The sequence below is a fragment of the Podarcis gaigeae genome (assembly GCF_964106915.1).
Source record: "Podarcis gaigeae genome assembly, chromosome: 8".
In the NCBI taxonomy this organism is placed as follows: domain Eukaryota; kingdom Metazoa; phylum Chordata; class Lepidosauria; order Squamata; family Lacertidae; genus Podarcis; species Podarcis gaigeae.
In genome coordinates, this window is record NC_139684.1 from 74,659,779 (window position 1) to 74,678,916 (window position 19,138).

At 46.3% G+C, this 19,138-nt stretch overlaps 1 protein-coding gene across 2 annotated transcripts; it reads right to left on the minus strand.

The window, feature by feature from the left end:
* Positions 1–6,717: 6,717 nt before the first annotated feature.
* Positions 6,718–16,796, minus strand: LOC310851562 (sialic acid-binding Ig-like lectin 14). Of its 2 annotated transcripts, XM_083754111.1 has the most exons (7): positions 16,606–16,780; positions 15,586–15,717; positions 14,060–14,473; positions 13,419–13,721; positions 11,646–11,951; positions 9,515–9,637; positions 6,718–7,150 (listed from the first exon to the last, which is right to left on the minus strand). In XM_083754111.1, exons 2-7 carry the CDS (start codon positions 15,695–15,697, stop codon positions 7,113–7,115), a joined length of 1,296 nt encoding a protein of 431 aa, XP_083610237.1. In that variant the 5' UTR covers positions 15,698–15,717; positions 16,606–16,780; the 3' UTR covers positions 6,718–7,112. The 2 variants fall into 2 exon arrangements, with proteins under 2 accessions (XP_083610237.1, XP_083610236.1); XM_083754110.1 differs by lacking the exons at positions 6,718–7,150; positions 9,515–9,637 and having other exon boundaries at positions 11,602–11,951; positions 16,761–16,796.
* Positions 16,797–19,138: the final 2,342 nt, after the last annotated feature.

The following is a 19,138-nucleotide window of genomic DNA, read 5'->3' on the forward strand; positions in this document are numbered from 1 at the left end:
CGCGCCAAGTTCAAATGTACAGGAGCGCGGCACAGCGGGGAGCCCGGGAAGGGAGCCAGGTCCTAAAGCCCGCTGGAGGGAGGGGCAAGACTCAGGAGGCTCAGCGTCAGAGGAGTCCAGGAAGGAGGGAACCCCAGAGGGCAGAAGGACCCAGCGCAGGAAAGAGCAGCGCAAGAGGTGGAGCCGGGCTAGAATCTTAAACTGGTGTGGGTGGAGCAGTGAGTCAGAGGGGACTTAGCCGGTCTAGCGTCGAGACGTGGGTCTGCGCGCCCAGAGCTTGGAAATGGAAACTAAACTTTAATAAAGACTTTGGTATATAACATCCACTGGGCGTTGGTCCTCTGTGAGCTGGGACCTAGCGGCAGTCCTGACAATATGTGAATATAGAAACTGTATATCCTAAAGCAGGCATAGGCAAACTCGGCCCTCCAGATGTTTTGGGACTACAACTCCCATCATCCCTAGCTAACAGGACCAGTGGTCAGGGATGATGGGAGTTGTAGTCCCAAAACATTTGGAGGGCCGAGTTTGCCTATGCCTGTCTTAATGGCACCACAATCTCTGCTGACCTTCATTCCAAGGAAACCAAACCCTGGAGAAGTGATTAGAACCCCCAGAATCTCTCACTGCTTGGAGATTGGAATGGCATGTAACAATAGTAATTGGGCAAAACTCTTGTCTATTATACAGGCATACCTCATGTCGCGTCCGCTTCAGGTTACATGTTTTTATGTTGTGTCCCACAGCAACACGGAAGTACCGGAATGGGTTACTTCCGGGTTCCATTGCTTGTGCATGCGCCACATGTGTGCACAGACGCGGCACTTCAGCTTGCATCAGTTCCGTGTTACAGACGGGCGTCTGGAATGGATCCCGTCCGTAGCACGAGGTTCCACTGTATGGGCTAGAGCAAAGTTCTTCAACATTAGGTCCCCAGAAGTTGTAGGACTCCATTTCCTATAATCCCCAGCCACTGGTTGGGAAGATGATGGGAGTCAGAGTCCCAAAACATCTGAGGACAGAAAGCTCCCTGGACCTACCTGTTTAGATTGATTCGTACCTGATCCAACCTGATTTGGACACAGAATCCAAACTGAAATCCAGAAAGCCACATCTTCTGTAGTTCCATTCATTTGCACTGCCAGATGCATTTGCCTTTTTCTTTTCTTACCTGGATAAAATTTGGATATATGGTAGCCCTCAAGAAGGGTTTAAGGCTGCCAAATGTCATACAGATCAGTCCAGAGGTTTTTGTGCTAGACAACTTTAAAGATTGCTTTTTTCAAAATGCAAGAGAGAGGGACAAAGAGACTGTGCAGTTGCTTGAGTGCTAAATCCTGCCAGTTCTTGTGCACCTGTCTGCTCTGTTCCATGAAGATTAAAAAAAACAAATCCAAGCTTTATGGTTTAGGTGCACATTGTTTATATGGTGATTGTTTGCTGGCTTTTCCTGTGCATAATCTAATGGGCTGTGTGCATTTGTGCAAGACTTCCTGATGCATTTACATACACATGACAAAGCACTAACAAAGGCAAGACACAAAAGTCAGAATAGAATTGTAAATAAAATGCAAAACTAAATAATAATAATAATAATCCAATAATAAGGCCAAAATGCAGCAGGCAGGGGGCAGGGAGAGATCAGGGAAATGACATTGCTAACAAGATTGATTGGGAAATGGTTGGGAAGCTATCACGCAGGTACTGCTGTAAAGGATAAACAAATGAAAAACTAAGCAAATGTCACCAAACTCTTTCTAATATTGAGAGAGCCATATGTCCAGCTCTCCTTCTCCCACATCCCACCTGGTCTCTCTCCTTTTATGGTGGTGTTTTGAAAAAAAGAAACCCATTGCTGGCTACCTGGCTTTCTTAGAGAGTGTTTCGAGCTCAGGATTGGACGGGAACCCTCCAAATTGAATCCAGTAAGGTTCAGAATTTGGGGATTCAACCAGATTGGTTGCACAGCATTTGATCCTAACATAGGCCTGCAGTATAAACAAGGAGGCATCTGGGATTTGGCCAGGACTTAGCAAGAATCGGCAGTGTTAATTCATTTGTTGAAACACATCACTGCAGACTCATGGGCAGGATGAGAAGTTTTTCTGGGGTAAATTCTGACGCATCTTCAAAAGACAACAAGCAGTGTTGACCAACAAGTTGGATGTCTTTAGACATCCAGTATGTCTCAAGTATGTAGTATTAGAGAAAGCAATTGACAGCTACGCCTCATGTTGACTATATTCTACATCCGTTTTGGCCTCTGAATATCTGGCAGTCACTAGTGGGGGAAATGCTGTTGCAGTCGGGTCCTCCTTGGCCACTGTAAGAAGGGAGTGCTGGACAGATGGGCCATTGGCCTGATCCAGCAGCTCTCTTCATAAGCTCTGATGATTTGATGATGCTATGCATGCAATATTTTCTGCTTTAATGCATTTGGTAAAGGTAAAGGGACCCCTGACCATTAGGTCAAGTCGTGGACGACTCTAGGGTCACGGCGCTCATCTCGCTTTATTGGCCAAGGGAGCCGGCGTACAGCTTCCAGGTCTTGTGGCCAGCATGACTAAGCCACTTCTGGCAAACCAGAGCAGCACACGGAAACACTGTTTACCTTCCCGCCAGAGCAGTACCTATTTCTCTACTTGCACTTTGATGTGCTTTCGAACTGCTAGGTTGGCAGGAGCAGGGACAGAGTAATGGAAGATCACCCCATCGTGGGGATTCGAACTGCCGACCTTCTGATCGGCAAGCCCTAGGCTCTGTGGTTTAACCCACAGTGCCACCCGCGTCGCTGTAATGCATTACTGAGCCTATAAAGAAAGAAGCAAGCAGAAAACCACACAAATAAATAAATATATAAATAAATAAATAACTCACAGCTTTTTATGGTGGAGATGAAAAGGCAGTGATGAGGAAAGAGTCACTGGCTGAATTTCAAGAAGACACACACACACACACACACACACACACACACACTGCATTTTTCTTTTGAAAAAAGGTTTAGGGGTACTCTCATTTTCCTACTTATATTGAAATACTGCCCCTCAGTGAAGCCAAACTTAGATTCACAAAATGTTTAGGGGTATGCATAACCCTGCATCCCCCCAGAAAAACACAGTCTCTCTCTCTCTCTCTCTCTCTCTCTCTCTCTCTGTGTGTGTGTGTGTGTGTGTGTGTAAAAGGTAAAGGACCCCTGGACGGTTAAGTCCAGTCAAAGGCGACTATGGGGTTGCTGTGCTCATCTCACTTTCAGGCCGAGGGAGCCAGCATTTGTCCACAGACAGCTTTCTGGGTCACGTGGCTAGCATGACTAAACCACTTCTGGCACAACGGGACACTGTGATGGAAACCAGAGTGCACGGAAACGCCGTTTACCTTACCCTCACAGCGGTACCTATTTATCTACTTGCACTGGCATGCTTTCAAACTGCTAGGTTGGCAGGGGCTGGGAGCTCACCCCGTCGCGGGGATTCGAACCACTGACCTTCTCATCGGCAAGCCCAAGTGGCTCAGTGGTTTAGACCACAGCGCCACCTGCGTTCACTCTATATGGCTGCTTGAAATGGTGTGTGGGTGTGTACACATACATATACACATACACACACACCGTGGTCTTCCACTTGGCCTTTCTCCGCCCCACATTTTAGAGAAGCTGTTTTCCCCCCTTCTCTTTCCCTTTTCTCACTTCTGCTTATATTTATTGTGCCTGAACAAAACTGGTCTTGTTCCAGCAGAGTCCTGCCAGATCATAGCTACAGTCAGAAGCTGAAGATCCGAGGGAGCTGATCCACTTGCTACAAGGTAAGGGGCTTTGTGGTTTCCTTTTGTGATTTTTTGTGTGTGTGTGTGTGTGTGTGTATTGGGTTTATTTTAACTGTGTAACAGGCCTTGGAGCTATTTGGTGAAGGGTGGGATTTCAATGGACCCCAGTGGGGGGAGGATCCCATTGTAGTTGTTGGGACAGGGCAGTTGCCGGATCAGAAGGCAGTACTACAAGATCAGTGCAGTGCGATTACACCTGTGGAACCAATATAGGTCTCCTGCGTATATAATATTAAGGTGATTAAAAGAAACAAAGCAATACAGAAAAAAGAGGGAATGAAGGGGAAGCAATATACAATATTCTGATATATTCTAATATAAATTGGTATAGTGTTAATGTCCTAATGTTTATGTAAATGTTAATAGCCTACTACATCTTGTATAAACTCATTCCAAATGTTATCGTATTTATCCATACAGTCTGCGCCTGTAAGCAGCCAGTTCATAAATTGTGTGTGATGTCGTATAATCAGTCCATTGATTGAAGGGCATCATGGCTTTATTTTTCCAGTTCCTCAATATCAATCTCTTGGCCACCATTAGGGCATGGAAACTCCATTTCCATTGTCCCGTTCATAATTTCCACACTGCAGGAATATTGTTCAATAAAATTTTCTCCGCTGAGATATTTAACTTTTTTCCTGTACAGTCATAGTTGCACAGTCCATCCAGCACTTTCTCCCAGAACTTGTTAAGTACAGAACACTGTACAAGCACACGGTAGATTCCGGTGTATAAGACGACTTTTTAACCCCAGAAAAGAGGTTAAAACGTCGGGGGTCATCTTATACGCCGGGTATGGGCAGCGCGGAGCAGAGCCCGCCCGCTGTTGCTACTGCAGCAGCTCCGAAGCAGCAGTAGCAGGCGGCAGGCTCCGCTCCACGCTGGGCGGCTTTCTCCTGGCATGGAGCTGTCCAGAGTATTAGGCGACTGGGCTTATAAGACGAACCCCCAAACTGAAGCTGCCAATTTGGGGGCTCGTCTAATACGCCCAGTCGCCTAATATACTGGAATCTACAGTATGTTTCAAAGAGGCATTGTCCTTGCCACATCTCCAGTGCTGAGCTATCTTAGCTAACCCATTGTTATACAACCGCAAAGGAGTCCAATAAACTACATATTATTTTCTATGTGCCTCCTGGGTATTGAAGCTGAAACATTTTCCCACTGTCAATATAGCTCTCCTGCATGTAAATTTGCTCCATGATAACTGTACCACTTTCTCACCCTTCTCCCTTCCGGTAAACCACAGAAATTCCAATGCTAGAAGTCAGGTAAGCACTGCCACCCCACCAACAACTGTTGGGAGGGTCTCAATCTTTATCCCTTTTAACAAATGCATGGTAGAGAGAAATTCAGTTCACGAACCTTGCACAGTTACTGTATTTCCATGGTGGTGGCCTTGCATTTTCTCCCTCTACTTCGACAATCGTTGCTGCCCCTAGCCTAGTGGCGGCATTTAATAATATATCCTTTATATCCTGCAAGCTCCAGCTTTATTCTGCTTTGGTCAGACCACACCTAGAGTCCTGTGTCAAGTTCTGAGCACCACAATTTAAGAAGGATATTGACAAGTTGGAATGTGTGCAGAGGAGGGCAACCAAGATGGTCAAAGGTTCTGGAAACCAAACCTTATGAAGAACAGTTGAAGGAGCTGGGTGTGTTTGGCCTGAAAAGAAGAAGATATGATAGCCATTTTCAAATATCTAATGGGGTGACACAAGGAGGATGGATCAAGCTTATTTTTTTCCTGCTCCTGAAGGTAGGCCACAAACCATTCGCTTCAAGTTACAAGAAAGGCAATTCTGACTAAACATCAGGAAGAACTGTCTGACAGTAAGAGCTTTTCGAGAGTGGAGCAGACTCCCTCAGGACAGTGGCGTAGCGTGGGGGTGCAGGGGGGGCCAGCCACACCGGGCGCAACATCTGGGGGGCGCGCTCGCCGCCTCTGGAGTCGCCGAAGAGCCTCGGACACAGGCTGTAGCAGAGCCCCATGTCTCGCGGAACCGATGAGCTGTGCGCGCGTCCGGGCTGAAGGCGTCCGGCAGGCAGCGGCTCTCAGCGCTCGCCGCGGTCCCCACGCGTCAGGGCCACGGAGGGCGCGCCAGGCAGCCCCTCCTCACAGCTGCTGGGCCATGTTGCATTTTCCTCACCTCTCTGCCCTCCTCCTCATCTGGGCAAGCGGCATCGTTTGGGCGGCAGCGCCAGCGGCAACTCGCCTCAGATCACCTGACACGGACCCGCCGCCGCCGTGGCTACCTTACCGTAAATACCCCAGCCCAGGCAGCAGCAAGAAGAAGCTGGCAGCGGCGGCAGGTTAGGGGTTAGGGGCGCAAATTACTTGCCTTGCGCCGGGTTAGGGGGCACAAATTACTTGCCTTGCCCCGGGTTAGGGGGCACAAATTACTTGCCTTGCCCCGGGTGCTGACAACCCACACTACGCCGCTGCCTCAGGAGGTTGTGGAGTCTCCTTCCTTGGAGGTTTTTAAGCAGAGGTTGAATGGTCATCTGTCATGGCTCATAGAATCAAAGCATTGTGGAATTGGAAGGTATTTTATGAGATTTATGCACTGCCGGGGGTTTGACTGGATGACCCTTGGAGTCCCTTCCAACTCTACAACTCTATGATTCTATTATTCTATTTATATCCTCCCTTTTTCCAAGATTGGGACTCAAGGGACTCAAGTCGTTTACACAGATTAAAACGACACTGATAAAGAAAACAAAGAAAAGAGCAATAGTTTAAAAGTGATTAAATTATGATAGAATTTAAACAATACAAAAACATATTAATTAAAACACAGACTGAGCTTTTTAGCAGGTCTGTGCTTTTCAACTTTCCCTACTCACCTTTAAATAAAGAAACAGGACTTACAGAACTGAGACTGAGAGCCATTTTAAGTTGTGAGGAAAAATACCTCTGTATATATGTGGAGTGGCATTCCCTCCTGACAGTAAAACTGAAAAACTGCTGTGTCCTGCCTCTCTACCCATTTATGAAACCAGGTGCAGGTTTCCTCTGAGACACCCTCTGCTGGTAAACAATCCATTCTTGGTTTCCTCTCCCTTCAGTCCTTTGGTTCCAGCAGCCAAAAATGGATTTTGCTTTTAATTTACATCTACAGTGGAAGGTACTCTACCCTCTGTCAGCTCCATCATATAATCTAAACTGTGCATCGTTGGGGGGATGCAAACATGAAATAATATACAGCATGTCATGTGAGATTCATCTTATATGACCCTCACTTGTATTGAATGGAAAATATCAACATGCACTGTAAAAACTGAAGTCAAATCACTGGTATGTTGGTTACTCGCCGACGGAACGCTGGAAGAAGGAGAATAATGAGAATTAGAACCATTCCAAATGCTCAGCCCCAATCTCAGTCTCAGCTCCTTTATTCTTTTTTGTCTCCTGTTCTATTTTAGGAGCTATGGGGCACCAGGAGCAGCTTTAAAGAGACCCTGTGCTTTTGGTTATTGCGCGCCTCTTAAGAGTCATGTATCTATGTGTCTCAATAGGGTTATTCTTGTTTTTATTATGTATTTTGTGCTTTTATATTGTGCTTTTATAATTTGAACCACACTGAGACCTGCGGGTATAGGGCGGTATAAAAGTTGTTGTTGTTATTGTTGTTGTTGTTGTTGTTACACTGGCTACCACTTAGTTTCCATGCTCACAGTGCTGGTTTTGACCTATAAAGCCTTACGTAGCTCAGGTCTGCAGTATTTTTATTTATTTGGACTACTGCTTGGACTACTGCAATGAGCTCTAAGTGGGGCTACCTTTGAAGGTGACCACTACAACTAATCCAGAATGTGGCAGCTAGACTGGTGACTGGGAGTGGCTGCCAAGACCATATAACACCAGTCCTGAAAGACCTACATTGGCTCCCAGTACATTTCTGAACACAATTCAAAGTGTTGGTGCTGACCTTTAAAGCCCTAAACAGCCTCGGCCCAGTATATCTGAAGGAGAGTATCCACCCCCATCTTTCAGCCCAGACCCTGAGGTCCAGCTCCAAGGGCCTTCTGGAGGGTCCCTCATTGCGAGAAGCAAAGCTACAGGGAACCAGGCAGAGGGCCTTCTCAGTAGTGGAACCCGCCCTGTGGAATGCCCTCCCATCAGATGTCAAAGAAATAGACAACTACCTGACTTTTAGAAAACATCTGAAGGGAGCCCTGTTTAGGGAAGTTTTTAATGTTTGATATTTTATTGTGTTTTTAATATATTCTGTTGGGAGCCGCCCAGAGTGGCTGGAGAAACCCATGCAGATGAGCAAGGTATAAAAAATAATTAAAAAATTATTTATTATTACATTTATATACCACCTTTATCTTCCAAAAATCTCAAGGTGGTGTACATGGTTTTCCTCCTCACCCCCACCCCCATTTCATCTCCACAAAAATCCAGCGAGGTAGGTTTGGCTAAGAGATGGTGACTGGTCTGAGGTCAATCAGCTTCACGGCTGAGTGGGAATTCTAACCCTGCTCTCCCAGGTAGTAATCCAACACTCTAACCATTACCTCAATGACCACCTCTCCCCATATAGGGAGACCTTACTGATTTCATCCATCTTCCTTACCCAAGAAGCTGCCTTTTTCAGTGGTGCCCCTCTGTCACCTGTGGAATGCTCTCCCCAGAGAAACATGCTTGGCACCACCACCATGCATGTTAAGGTTCCACACTAATACAGTGGTACCTCGGGTTACAGATGCTTCAGGTTACAGACGCTTCAGGTTACAGACTCCGCTAACCCAGAAATCGTACCTCGGGTTAAGACCTTTGCTTCAGGATGAGAACAGAATCGCGCAGCAGCAGTGGGAGGCCCCATTAGCTAAAGTAGTGTCTCAGGTTAAGAACAGTTTCAGGTTAAGAACAGACCTCCAGAACAAATTGAGTTCTTAACCCAAGGTACCACTGTACCTTTTTTATTCAGTCTGGGAGTTACAGTGAACTGTGTGGTTATTAGCAATGACAATAACTATAATAGATTTAAACTACATGCACCTTTCACCATAAGCTCCCAGGCAGGGGCAGAGGAAGGGGGTGCAGTGGGGGTGGTCCTCCCCATGTGTCACCACTGGGGGGTGACAAAATGCCAGGCGGCACTCCCCACAGGCCTGCAGCATGCCTGAGCCATGCATCTCTCCTGGGAGTGACGCGGTGGCTTGGGTGCCACAGGCTCCATACTGCCCCAAACGGTCCGCCCGCTGCCTCCCCCATCCCAGCTGTAGGGCAGCTGAGTGGGAGGAGGCAGGCAGACTCCTTGGAGGCCCGACGGAGCATCCTGCCTCAACTCGGGGCAGGGCGTGCCGCCCCAGGTGCTCTATCAGCTTGCTCCGCCGCTGCTCCCACGGTGGGTCACAACAATGTTAGAAACAAAAACAGTCCCAGCTAGAGTGAGTCATGTGGTGGAGCTAATCTTTTAGTGGGGTAAGTAGAACTTGTGCATCTTATTACATTACTGGAGAAGCATTTTAAGTATTTTCTATGGCACACTGTTTTCAGTTTTCTGGTTTGTAATTGTCGTTTTTGCTGTTTACATTTCATCTTGATCACTTTTGAGTATAGACTATCAGATGTTATCAGTGATGATGATGATATAGTAATGGTTAAAAACCACCTCTATCTGATCTCTGGGGAAAGAACACAACCCCAGAATCTCTGGTTCCAGAATATATTACTCACCTAAGAAGGAGCAAATGATGCCCCCTGAAATGGCAAGTGCAGCAATGACCCCGAAAACGATCCCAGAAATCATCCCACTGCTCAGCTCCATCTTGTCATCATGTGGTGATTTGGTCACTGCACCTTGGATAATGATGGCGACATTTTATTACATTTCTATATCAGACACCTGGCTGAGTTTTCTGGGCAGTTGCGTAAACAAGGAATTGCAAAATACCACCCACACAAAAACCAGAATAAAATCCCTCCGAAATAAAAGATTTCCAAGCCTTTTGGATGCTCACCAGATCACAACTCTCACCAGGCCTGCTCTGCTTTTGCCTGCCTGAACTGTCAAAATATGGCCCTGGAGAGATGTGTTTGCGTGTGTGTGTGTGTGTGTGTGTGTGTGTACACAAAGAAAATTGCAGTGGTTGCCTCAGCCACTTTTGCCTGTGACTAAACGCATCATTGGCATAGGGATCTCAGTGCAGAACCTGAAGCACCCAATGTGATCTCCCTTCATCGCTTCCTGTGTCAACCTGAAACTTTGCAACCAGCTTCAGCACTGCCTGTCTCATCCAGCGCTTCTGTTGCTCTTGAAAGGCAACTCTTAAGGGAATCGGCACATCTCAGCAAGCAACTTCACTCATGTAAAGAGTGCCAGAGGGAGTGTGTCAGTCCACAACGATTGCATGGTTGATTAACTGAAGGCATCATTATGTCAAGGTGATCACTGGAAGCAAAAGGGAAATTGTAGCCCTGACTCCTGGTTTACTTTGGCCCCACCAACCAATTTCCCTTTTTGGCTTTTCCCACTTTTAGCAAGTGCCTTCAGAAGGTCTGCCATAAGGCAATATCAGGATTGTGAAGAGGGCGGCATCCTTTAAGAGTGATTTGTTTATTTATTTTTGTATAAAGTGTCTCTTGCATGGGCTGAATAGTCTAAAGGCATGCCTAGGGGAGAGAGGGACAGATTTAGACTCCCTCAGAGCCAGCTCCATAGATTTTCCTTGCCCATGACCAACGGTCTTCTGGAAAGGCTCCCAGGAGAAAGGGCAGGCAAGAGACCATCACAATACCTGCTGCTGCTGCTGGACACTTCCTCCCAAACAGAGCCATCCACCATCAACTGCCCTGTGGGAAGGATCCCAGGAGAAAGGTGAAGATAGCTCAGGTTAGAGCATGGTGCTGACCACACCAAGGTTGCAGGTTCAATCCCCATAAGAGACAACTGCATATTCCTGCATTGTGGGGAGTTGGACTAGATAATCCTCAGGGTCCCTTCCAACTCTATGGAATAAATGTGGGTCCTGCTCCAGCTGCTCTTTCCCTTCCCCTCCACAGGATCCTGTCAGAAGAATCCCAGGAGAGGATGGGTATGACGTTAACATATGAGAGTGCTGGAGGTGAAATAGTTAAACAGGTTACCCAATCAGAACCCGGGGGGTGGAGTCAGAGGGACTATAAAACCAGCTCTTGGAGGGGCAAAGGGAGGAGTATGTTGGGAGTTGGGTGGTTGGTTGGAGTGGGAGTGAATTGGGATAGAGTTGTGGGTAGGTTGATTTAGTGTAGTGAAATAGGTTGAGTCAGGAATAGTTAGGGGCTAGGAAGATAAGTAAATATCTGAGAGGTGGTTTAGTGAGTGAGAGCAGGTAGCAGAGGTTATAGGTCTGGATAGGCACCCCATGAATGTAATTGACCAATACTGTTTATGAAACCACATGCAATAAATAAACAAAAGTACCAGGTAGGGCCTGGGTGGAGGCAGCGAGAAATAAAGTGGTGGCACAGGGATCAATATAAGGTGAAACGTCCAGGGACCCTGTGTGATCGCCACAATGGGACATAGGCAAAGACCATCTCAGAGCTTGCTCCAGCAGAACCATCCCCTCTTCACACACAACGTTTGTGCCATCAACTGCCCTGCCTCAGAGATCTCAAAAACTTTTAAAATATATTGATATTGTTTCCTTTTGTGGGTGGGGTTAACTTTGGAAGCATTTGTATCCTGAAAGCTGGCATATAAAAATTTGCATTCAGATAAACACAATTAAAAATGATATGCAATCCTTGGGCTTTCTCCTGGAGATGTGTAAATGTTAGCAGACCATGCATGAGACTTAAAGATGAAGTGGGAAGGCATGCTTACCGGAACTGAGCTCAGAGACATTGATTGTGACCGCCCCATATTTATTTGCTCCGGTGCAGGTGACTAAAGACTTTTTCTGGCTATCTAAGTCTCCTGGCCAGCTCAGGGTGCTGGTAACTGTATTGCCGTCAACCCGGGAGAAGAGTTTCCTGGCCTCTGATCTCACAGTCTCATTTACAAGCTTCCCGTCCACGTGCCATTGAATCTTGGATGGAGGCCAGGAGTGGATAGAACAGAAGCATAAGTGTTCTTTCTTCTCGTACTGGCACGTTGTGCTCCCCATGGTGGTGTTGGCCTCAGGGGGATCTGGGAAAAGATTTTGGAAAGCCAGGGTGAATGAACCCAATCCTGGGCTATTAACTTACCTGGCATAGCTACGACAGAGCATGAGAGGCTTCTGGGATGCAGAAGGTGAGCCACAGCAGTAAACTCTGTCTTATGCAGAGGTCACACCTGGAATGGGGTAGCTGCATCCCAAAATGACCTGGCCAAGCATTAGGAGAAATGGGAGCTGTAGTCCATATCTTCAGGCATGGGGTGTAGGCTCTTGCCACTGGCTTGGAGTAAAGATTGATGGGGCTTCTAGTTCAGACAGCTCTGCTCACATGTAGAGCCAGAACAAAGGCCAGTTGGGTGGTGGAAGGCAAGTGTGGTGCCAGCATATAAAAGGAACATAGAGGGTACCTTTTATCATATGCAGTGGTTATGTAAGATAACAAAATCATTTTGGGAAATGATATATAATGAACTGGAAAAAAAAGTTAAAAATAACTTTTGTCAAAACAGAAAAAAACTGTAGCCTTTGTTTTTAGGAATTATAGGTACTGAGATTCCAAAAGATCAGAAAAGACTTTTTATGTACACGACAACAGCTGCACGAATGTTATTAACTCAAAGATGGAAAGAAGCAACAATCTCGACTAAGGAAGAATGGCAAGCCAAACTGCTGGACTTTGTCGAAATGACAAAACTGACTGGGAGACTGAGGAATCAAGAAGATAAGGACTTTAAAAAAGAGTGGGGAAATTTTATAATTTACCTAAGAGACCATTGTAAGCAAATCCAGACATTAGCTGGACTTCAAGAATCACTTGTAAAGCAATGAGGTTTATGTATAATTTAGAGAAATGAAAATCATGGAGAATATAATGATATGTAGATGGTTGTTGTTGTTGTTTTAAAAAAACTGTTATTAGGACCAATGAAAGGGATGGGGAAGGGGGAGCCACAAGATTCAGAGAAATGACTATACAAAGAATTTTGCTATTAATTTTTTCCCCCAATAAATAGATAAATAATAAATAAATAAAAGGAATGTAGAAATGATCCTGCCATGTACAGGCCAGTAAGTCTTCAAAACATAATACCGTTGTTGTTGTTTTTTTCATGTATAACACGTCCCCGTGTTTAAGATGCCCCCTATTTGGGGGGATGCAAAATTGAGAAAATGGGGGGAAATTGCCCTGAGTTGTTGAGCTTTCTTGGGGGTGGGTGACCCAGGGTTATTGAGCTTTGGGGGCTGTTGGGAGTTGGAGTCCAACAACCTCTGTAGGGCACCAGATTGAGGGAAGGTAAACTTGTGCTCTTAGGGGATGAGGCGCATGGCAACATTGTGACACAGACCCCACTTGTCAGAAAGTGGGGGCACTGAGGGCACCAAAAAGGGAACTGGGGAACCCAAGGGCAAAACAGGTTGTGGGGATCTGATCTTCGGGGAGATGCTGAGGGTTTGTGGATTTGAATGCAGTGGAAAGAAAAGAGAGAGCTACTCACAGCCAAAGGCAACGCGGGTACCTTGATAGATTGTTTTCTTCAAGTTATGGTATCTGACGCTGCAGGTGAGGATTTTGCCCTCATCATCTAAGGAGGGCGTAAAGGTGATGTCAGCTCCGGATGTCTTACTCCAGTTGTCGCCCACTGTCCTTTGCCAGATATGTTTGACGTGATGCTTTATATTGGCATTCCAGTTGACTTGGGGTATATTCTCTGGGCACATTCCTGGCACAAAACATCTGAAAGTGGCTGGTTTACGCCAGACTGCCTCTGATGGCTTTTCAATCGTTGGCTTCGTCAGATCTAAAGAAGTGAGATTCACCGGGAAGGAGAGAGAAGAAAATTCACAGGGCATTGAGTAGGATGCACGAGCCCTGGATTAAGGGTGGGATTTCTCAGTCACAGACATTTTGCCACTCTTAACTCCCACCAAGGTTGTCATCCTTTCGTTCTCATGGGCCTCTTCCCCTACACACACACACACACACACACTTAAGAACTGCATGATATCCTGGAAACTGACTGTCCACAGGTCCTAATGCAGTGTCGGCACAATTTTGAAACATTCAAATCACCCTGAAGTGCTTCAGAGTCTCTTGCTTCTAAATCCCATGTTTAATGCTCCTAGGAGAGCCACCTACCTGTCAAGAATATCCGAGGTTGAGTATGAATTCGTTTACCGAAAGAAAGAAAGCTGAATCTTTCTCCTTTCTCAATTCGCAAGTAGTACCAGCCCACATCTTCTGGCCCAATATTCTTGATTCTGAAGGAGCAGTCACCAGTCTTAGGATCTCCTGTTAGCTTGAAATGGGTCGCGGTAAGATTTTGATTTTTGTTATTGGTGCAGACAATTTTACCGGGGATCCAATATCCGGGCCAGATCCAGCTGTGGGATTTATCTGCATCCTTAAGCCAAAAGGCATATAATGGCTCAGACTTTTCCATGAACCATTTAGGTGTAGTAAACTTGCAGGCAACATAGACACAGGAACCTTTCTGTCCAGTGATAGTTTGGGCCACTTTGATGGAAAAGTCGAAGTGCTGGGCCAGCACGCCTGCCAGAGAGGGAACAAAAAAGATTTAAGTGTTATCTAGAAATGTTCAGTTAAAACAAGCTCAGTGTTCTCCTCCTCTAGGGTAGCCACCTGAGCATTGCCTCCCCAAAAGAGCCAAAGTTTTGCCTGCCCCTGAGAAAGGGCAAAGAAAGACACTTGCATAAAACTTGAATAAAATCTGCAAAAATAATCCTTAGAGTACTATACTGGCTATCCCTGATTATTAATCACTGTCCTTGGAACTGTCCAGGATGCTAAACGACTTCTCTTAGCACACTTGATTTCTGCTTCTTGCCATTTACAAGGCTTTAAGAGGATCAGAAGGTTGGCGGTTCGAATCGCCGCGACGGAGTGAGCTCCCATTGCTCGGTCCCTGCTCCTGCCAACCTAGCAGTTCGAAAGCATGTCAAAGTGCAAGTAGATAAGTAGGTACCGCTTTGGTGGGAGGGTAAACGGTGTTTCCGTGCACTGCTCTGGCTCACCAGAAGTGGCTTAGTCATGCTGGCCACATGACCAGGAAGCTGTACGCCGGCTCCCTCGGCCAAAAAAGTAAGATGAGCACCGCAACCCCAGAGTTGGTCACGACTGGACCTAATGTCAGGGGTCCTTTTACCTTTACCTTTACCCTCCCTGCCTCTGAATCCCTTGCCCCAGCTATCTGCTCCAAACCACTGCACAACCCCACCATCCTCAATCTCACTTCATTGAGCGCCTACTTGCCTACCTTCTTCCCCAGAACCTCCTCCTCCAACTCTGTGGAGCCACTTGTAGGCTTCAGCAAGGATGGAGACAAATCTAGAATCAGTTGACTCTGCCAGTCATTGGCTCTGGCTGTGTTTGCTGTTGACTCTCTTGTCTTCATCCTTACCAGTCTAAGTGGACACCAGCGATCCAGTGGACAGGAACATTGGTTAAAAATATATATCAAAGCATTTCCTCATCGTGTCAATTTCATGTCAGAAGGGACAGGGGAGAGGTGGTAATGGCAACAGTAGCAGACAGGAAATAAGATAATGGTGGGTGACTGGGGGGGCATAAGGACTTGGAGAAATCATAAAAAGACAAAGGAATTAGTGATTTTCTTCCTCTTCATTTCTGCACATGGCTCTTACCTTTGCAAAGTAAGGCAAGGATTAGGGTTGCCACTGTTGCTACAGAGGACGCCAAACCTTTTGTCTTTGAGGAAGGATTGGCAACCTGCCAGCTATTCTCTGCCTCCATCATCTTCTGGCTACAAAGGAGATCTGTCAGAGGGAAAGAGGGAAGGGTTTGACAAGAAGGAGAATTGTGACTACAGGCCACTGAAAGATTTCTGGTTGTGCTTGGGGAGGTCTCATCAGCGATCCTTGCAGCCCAATCCCAGGCATGTTTACTCAGATGTAAGTCCCATTGAATTCAGTGGGGCTTACGCTCAAGAAGCTATGCGTAGGCTTGCAATCTTAGATAAAAATCATGCCAGTGGTAGGACTATTTTAATTTATTTGATTTAACTAGCAGGTAAATCTGTCAAAGTTTGCTCCTCCATTTCTCGCTTTCCCAATCTTAAGACCTTAATGATTCCACATCCGTTTATGAGGGGGTTTTTATATGTTATTTTTTTACTAAACTATGCATTATAATACACAATTTACCTCCTTACGTGCATTTTTGTAGATGGTACTTGACTGGAGCTGTACATCAAAATTCAGGGAAGTGTGTGAATGGCTGTGTTTTGTTTCGCATAGTGTTGCAGAAAATTGAATGGAGAAGACTCATCTTTAAGAGAGCCAGTGTGGTTAGGAGCGGTAGACTCATAATCTGGTGAACCGGGTTCGCTTCCCCGCTCCTCCACAGGCAGCTGCTGGGTGACCTTGGGCTAGTCACACTTCTCTGAAGTCTCTCAGCCCCACTCACCTCACAGAGTGTTTGTTGTGGGGGAGGAAGGGAAAGGAGAATGTTAGCCGCTTTGAGAGTCCTTTGGGTAGTGATAAAGCGGGATACCAAATCCAAACTCCTCCTCTTCTTCTTCTTCTTCTTCTTCTTCTTCTTCTTCTTCTTCTTCTTCTTCTTCTTTAAATGAGAACCAATTTTCCAAATGCCCCATCCCTACCCAGATGTAACCTGAAATTGCTTGAAATGTGATTCAATCTCACCTCAAAATAGCAGCAGTTTGGAAGCCCCGCAATCAGCTGGATGGGGGGAAGAGAAGAGGGCACTGATGGAGTCTAAAATACTTAATGAACCTTGACTCGTTTTTATAAAAATCTATAAACAATGGGAAGTCTAATTTTCCACTTCTCTCTCCTACCTCACTGCCTCTTATTCATTCTAAGCAGATTCCAACTGCCTTGGAATATTACATCACAAAAGATGCCCATATTTTCAAAAGGCAAGGACATTCCACAGATTTGGATGAATCTATTCATTTCATACAAACGTTTTATTTTGTTTTTTAGAATTGGAAGGGACCCCAAGAGTCATCTAGTCCAATCACCTGCAATGTAGGAATCTCAGATTTCTTTTTCTCAGTTTTCAAATATACCGTATATACTCGAGTATAAGCCGACCCGAAGATAAGCCAAGGTACCTAATTTTAGGACAAAAAACTAGGAAAACTTATTGACTCAAGTTTAAGCCGGTTCACCACACCACAAACCTGGTGGTGGCGGCAGCAGAGGAGGAAGAACAAGAAGCCCGAAAGGGCTGCTTTTGGGCTGCTCGCTCCTCCCCCACCGCCGACAGCGTCAGAGGTGGAGGAGGAGGAGGAGGAAGGAGCAGCCGCTCATTCATCTGCCACTCGCAAGAGCAGGCATAGGAGCCCGGTTGGGAGAGGCACAGCACAGCACCTCTCCCAGCCGCGGCTCCTGTGCCTGCCCTTGCGAGATGCGGGCAGTGGCGGAGGGACGAGCAGGAAGAAAGGGCTCCTTTCTTGCTGCTCATCCCTCCGCAGCTGCCTGCCTCACTCGAGTATAAGCCGAGGCAGGCTTTTTCAGCATAAAAAATATGCTGAAAAAGTCAGCTTATATTAGAGTATATACTGTAAGTGCTCTGCGTTCCCCCATTGTCATGAACTGGTTGGATGCAAAAGAATGGTGGGAGGAACAGGCTAGGAAACAACAAGAAGGTTCAGAGCCCCGGGAGTGGAGGTGGGACAATGATGAGTGGTCAGAGGGAGAAGAGGAGGTGTCGGAAGCTGAGGAAGTAACAGGGTTTAGTGAGCTGGGAGACTCTGTGGAAGAAAGAAGTCCAGAATCAGAGGTGGAAGCTGAAGCAGGAGGGTGGGAGGAGAGAGGTCAAGAGGCAGAGATGATTCAGGCTGGTGACGAGCCATGGGTGTCTTGCCCTCCTGCTGTGACAAGCTCCCCCCTCCCCTCCCCATTGTCTTCCAGAACCAGAAGAGTCATGAAAAGGGCAATTAAAAGATTAGTAGCACACAGATGCAGCCTCCAATTGCTTGTGGGGAGAAACCCTGGAGAGGAGGGGAGTAGTGGTCCCTACCTTCCCACCACTTAGGCAGTGGTGGGAAGGCAGGGACCTTCAATCTCAGCAACTACTTCATGTGGGGGCAAGACCTACTAGGGATGGGTTGCTGTGCTCCTTAGACTTTACACTCTACCAAGCCTGTGCAGTCTGTGGTTTTGCTAGTAAAATGTTAACTCCAACTTGCACTGTGTGATTTACTGCTGGCTGGCTCGTGTCAGACATCAGTTTTTGATGTTTTTGATCAGCAATGTTTGGCATGTGGGTACCTCTGGCTTTTTCGGTGCTCTCCTGTTGCGACCTTTCCCCCTGGTATCATATTCATTTAATTGATGCTGCAACATTTCACACTTTTGTGAGTCACTTGGGGAGATTTGTATGCCCAAAGGCCAGTATGCAAGATCTTGGAAACAAATGGTGCCCTGCCCTTTTTAGAATGGGAGTATTCCTTCTGATGCTCAAGAATTTTCCAAGGCAGTTAGATCCAGTTAAGGATCAATAAGAGGCAGTGAGGTGAGCCAGGGGGGAGAAGTAGATTTAATACAGTGGTACCTCGGGATATGAACGGGATCCATTCCGGAGCCCCGTTTGCATCCTGAAGTAAACGTAACACCGCTTCTGCGCATGTGCAGGACATCATTTTGAGCGCCTGCACATGCGCGAGCGGTGAAACCTGGAAGTAATGCGCTCCGTTACTTCTGGGTCACCACGGAGCGCAACCCGAAAATACTTAACTTGAAGCTACACTAACCCGAGGTATGACTGTATGTATCTTGTGTGCATTATGTTTTAAGGTATTATCTATACCCCTCTACCCCAAGCAATCCAATTAAGTGTATTCTCCTCTCCCTTTCCTTTTTTTTTTAAATAATTTTTATTAATTTTCACAACAAAAAGAAAAACAAAACACACCACATAAAATACAAATACAAATAAAACATGACTTCCCCATACCTTCCCTTCACTGCATTCTTATTTTAAAAAGTGTTCCCTTAGCAACCCTTCAGTCCACTCCTCTCCCTTTCCTTGCCTGCAGTCCTCCAGTTATGAATTGAATCAGTTCTGCATTCCACAAAGCAGAGTGGAGGCTGTCCCGTGAGGGTTAACTGTGCATTTCCCACCAAATTCAGCCACACCTGAGGGTTTCCTTTCTCCTTACATACTACCAGTCCATATAGTGGCCCATATTGTCAGCTTCCTCTCTGT

Bases quoted from the DNA above. Each gene is read 5' to 3' on its own strand.
- LOC310851562 (XM_083754111.1), bottom strand. From the start codon at position 15,697: ATGATGGAGGCAGAGAATAGCTGGCAGGTTGCCAATCCTTCCTCAAAG. The intron at 14,474-15,585 runs GTAAGAGCCATG...CCTCTCTGGCAG, and splicing joins CCTTGCCTTACTTTGCAAAG to GCGTGCTGGCCCAGCACTTC. The intron at 11,952-13,418 runs GTGAGTAGCTCT...ATCTTTTCCCAG, and splicing joins TACCCGCGTTGCCTTTGGCT to ATCCCCCTGAGGCCAACACC.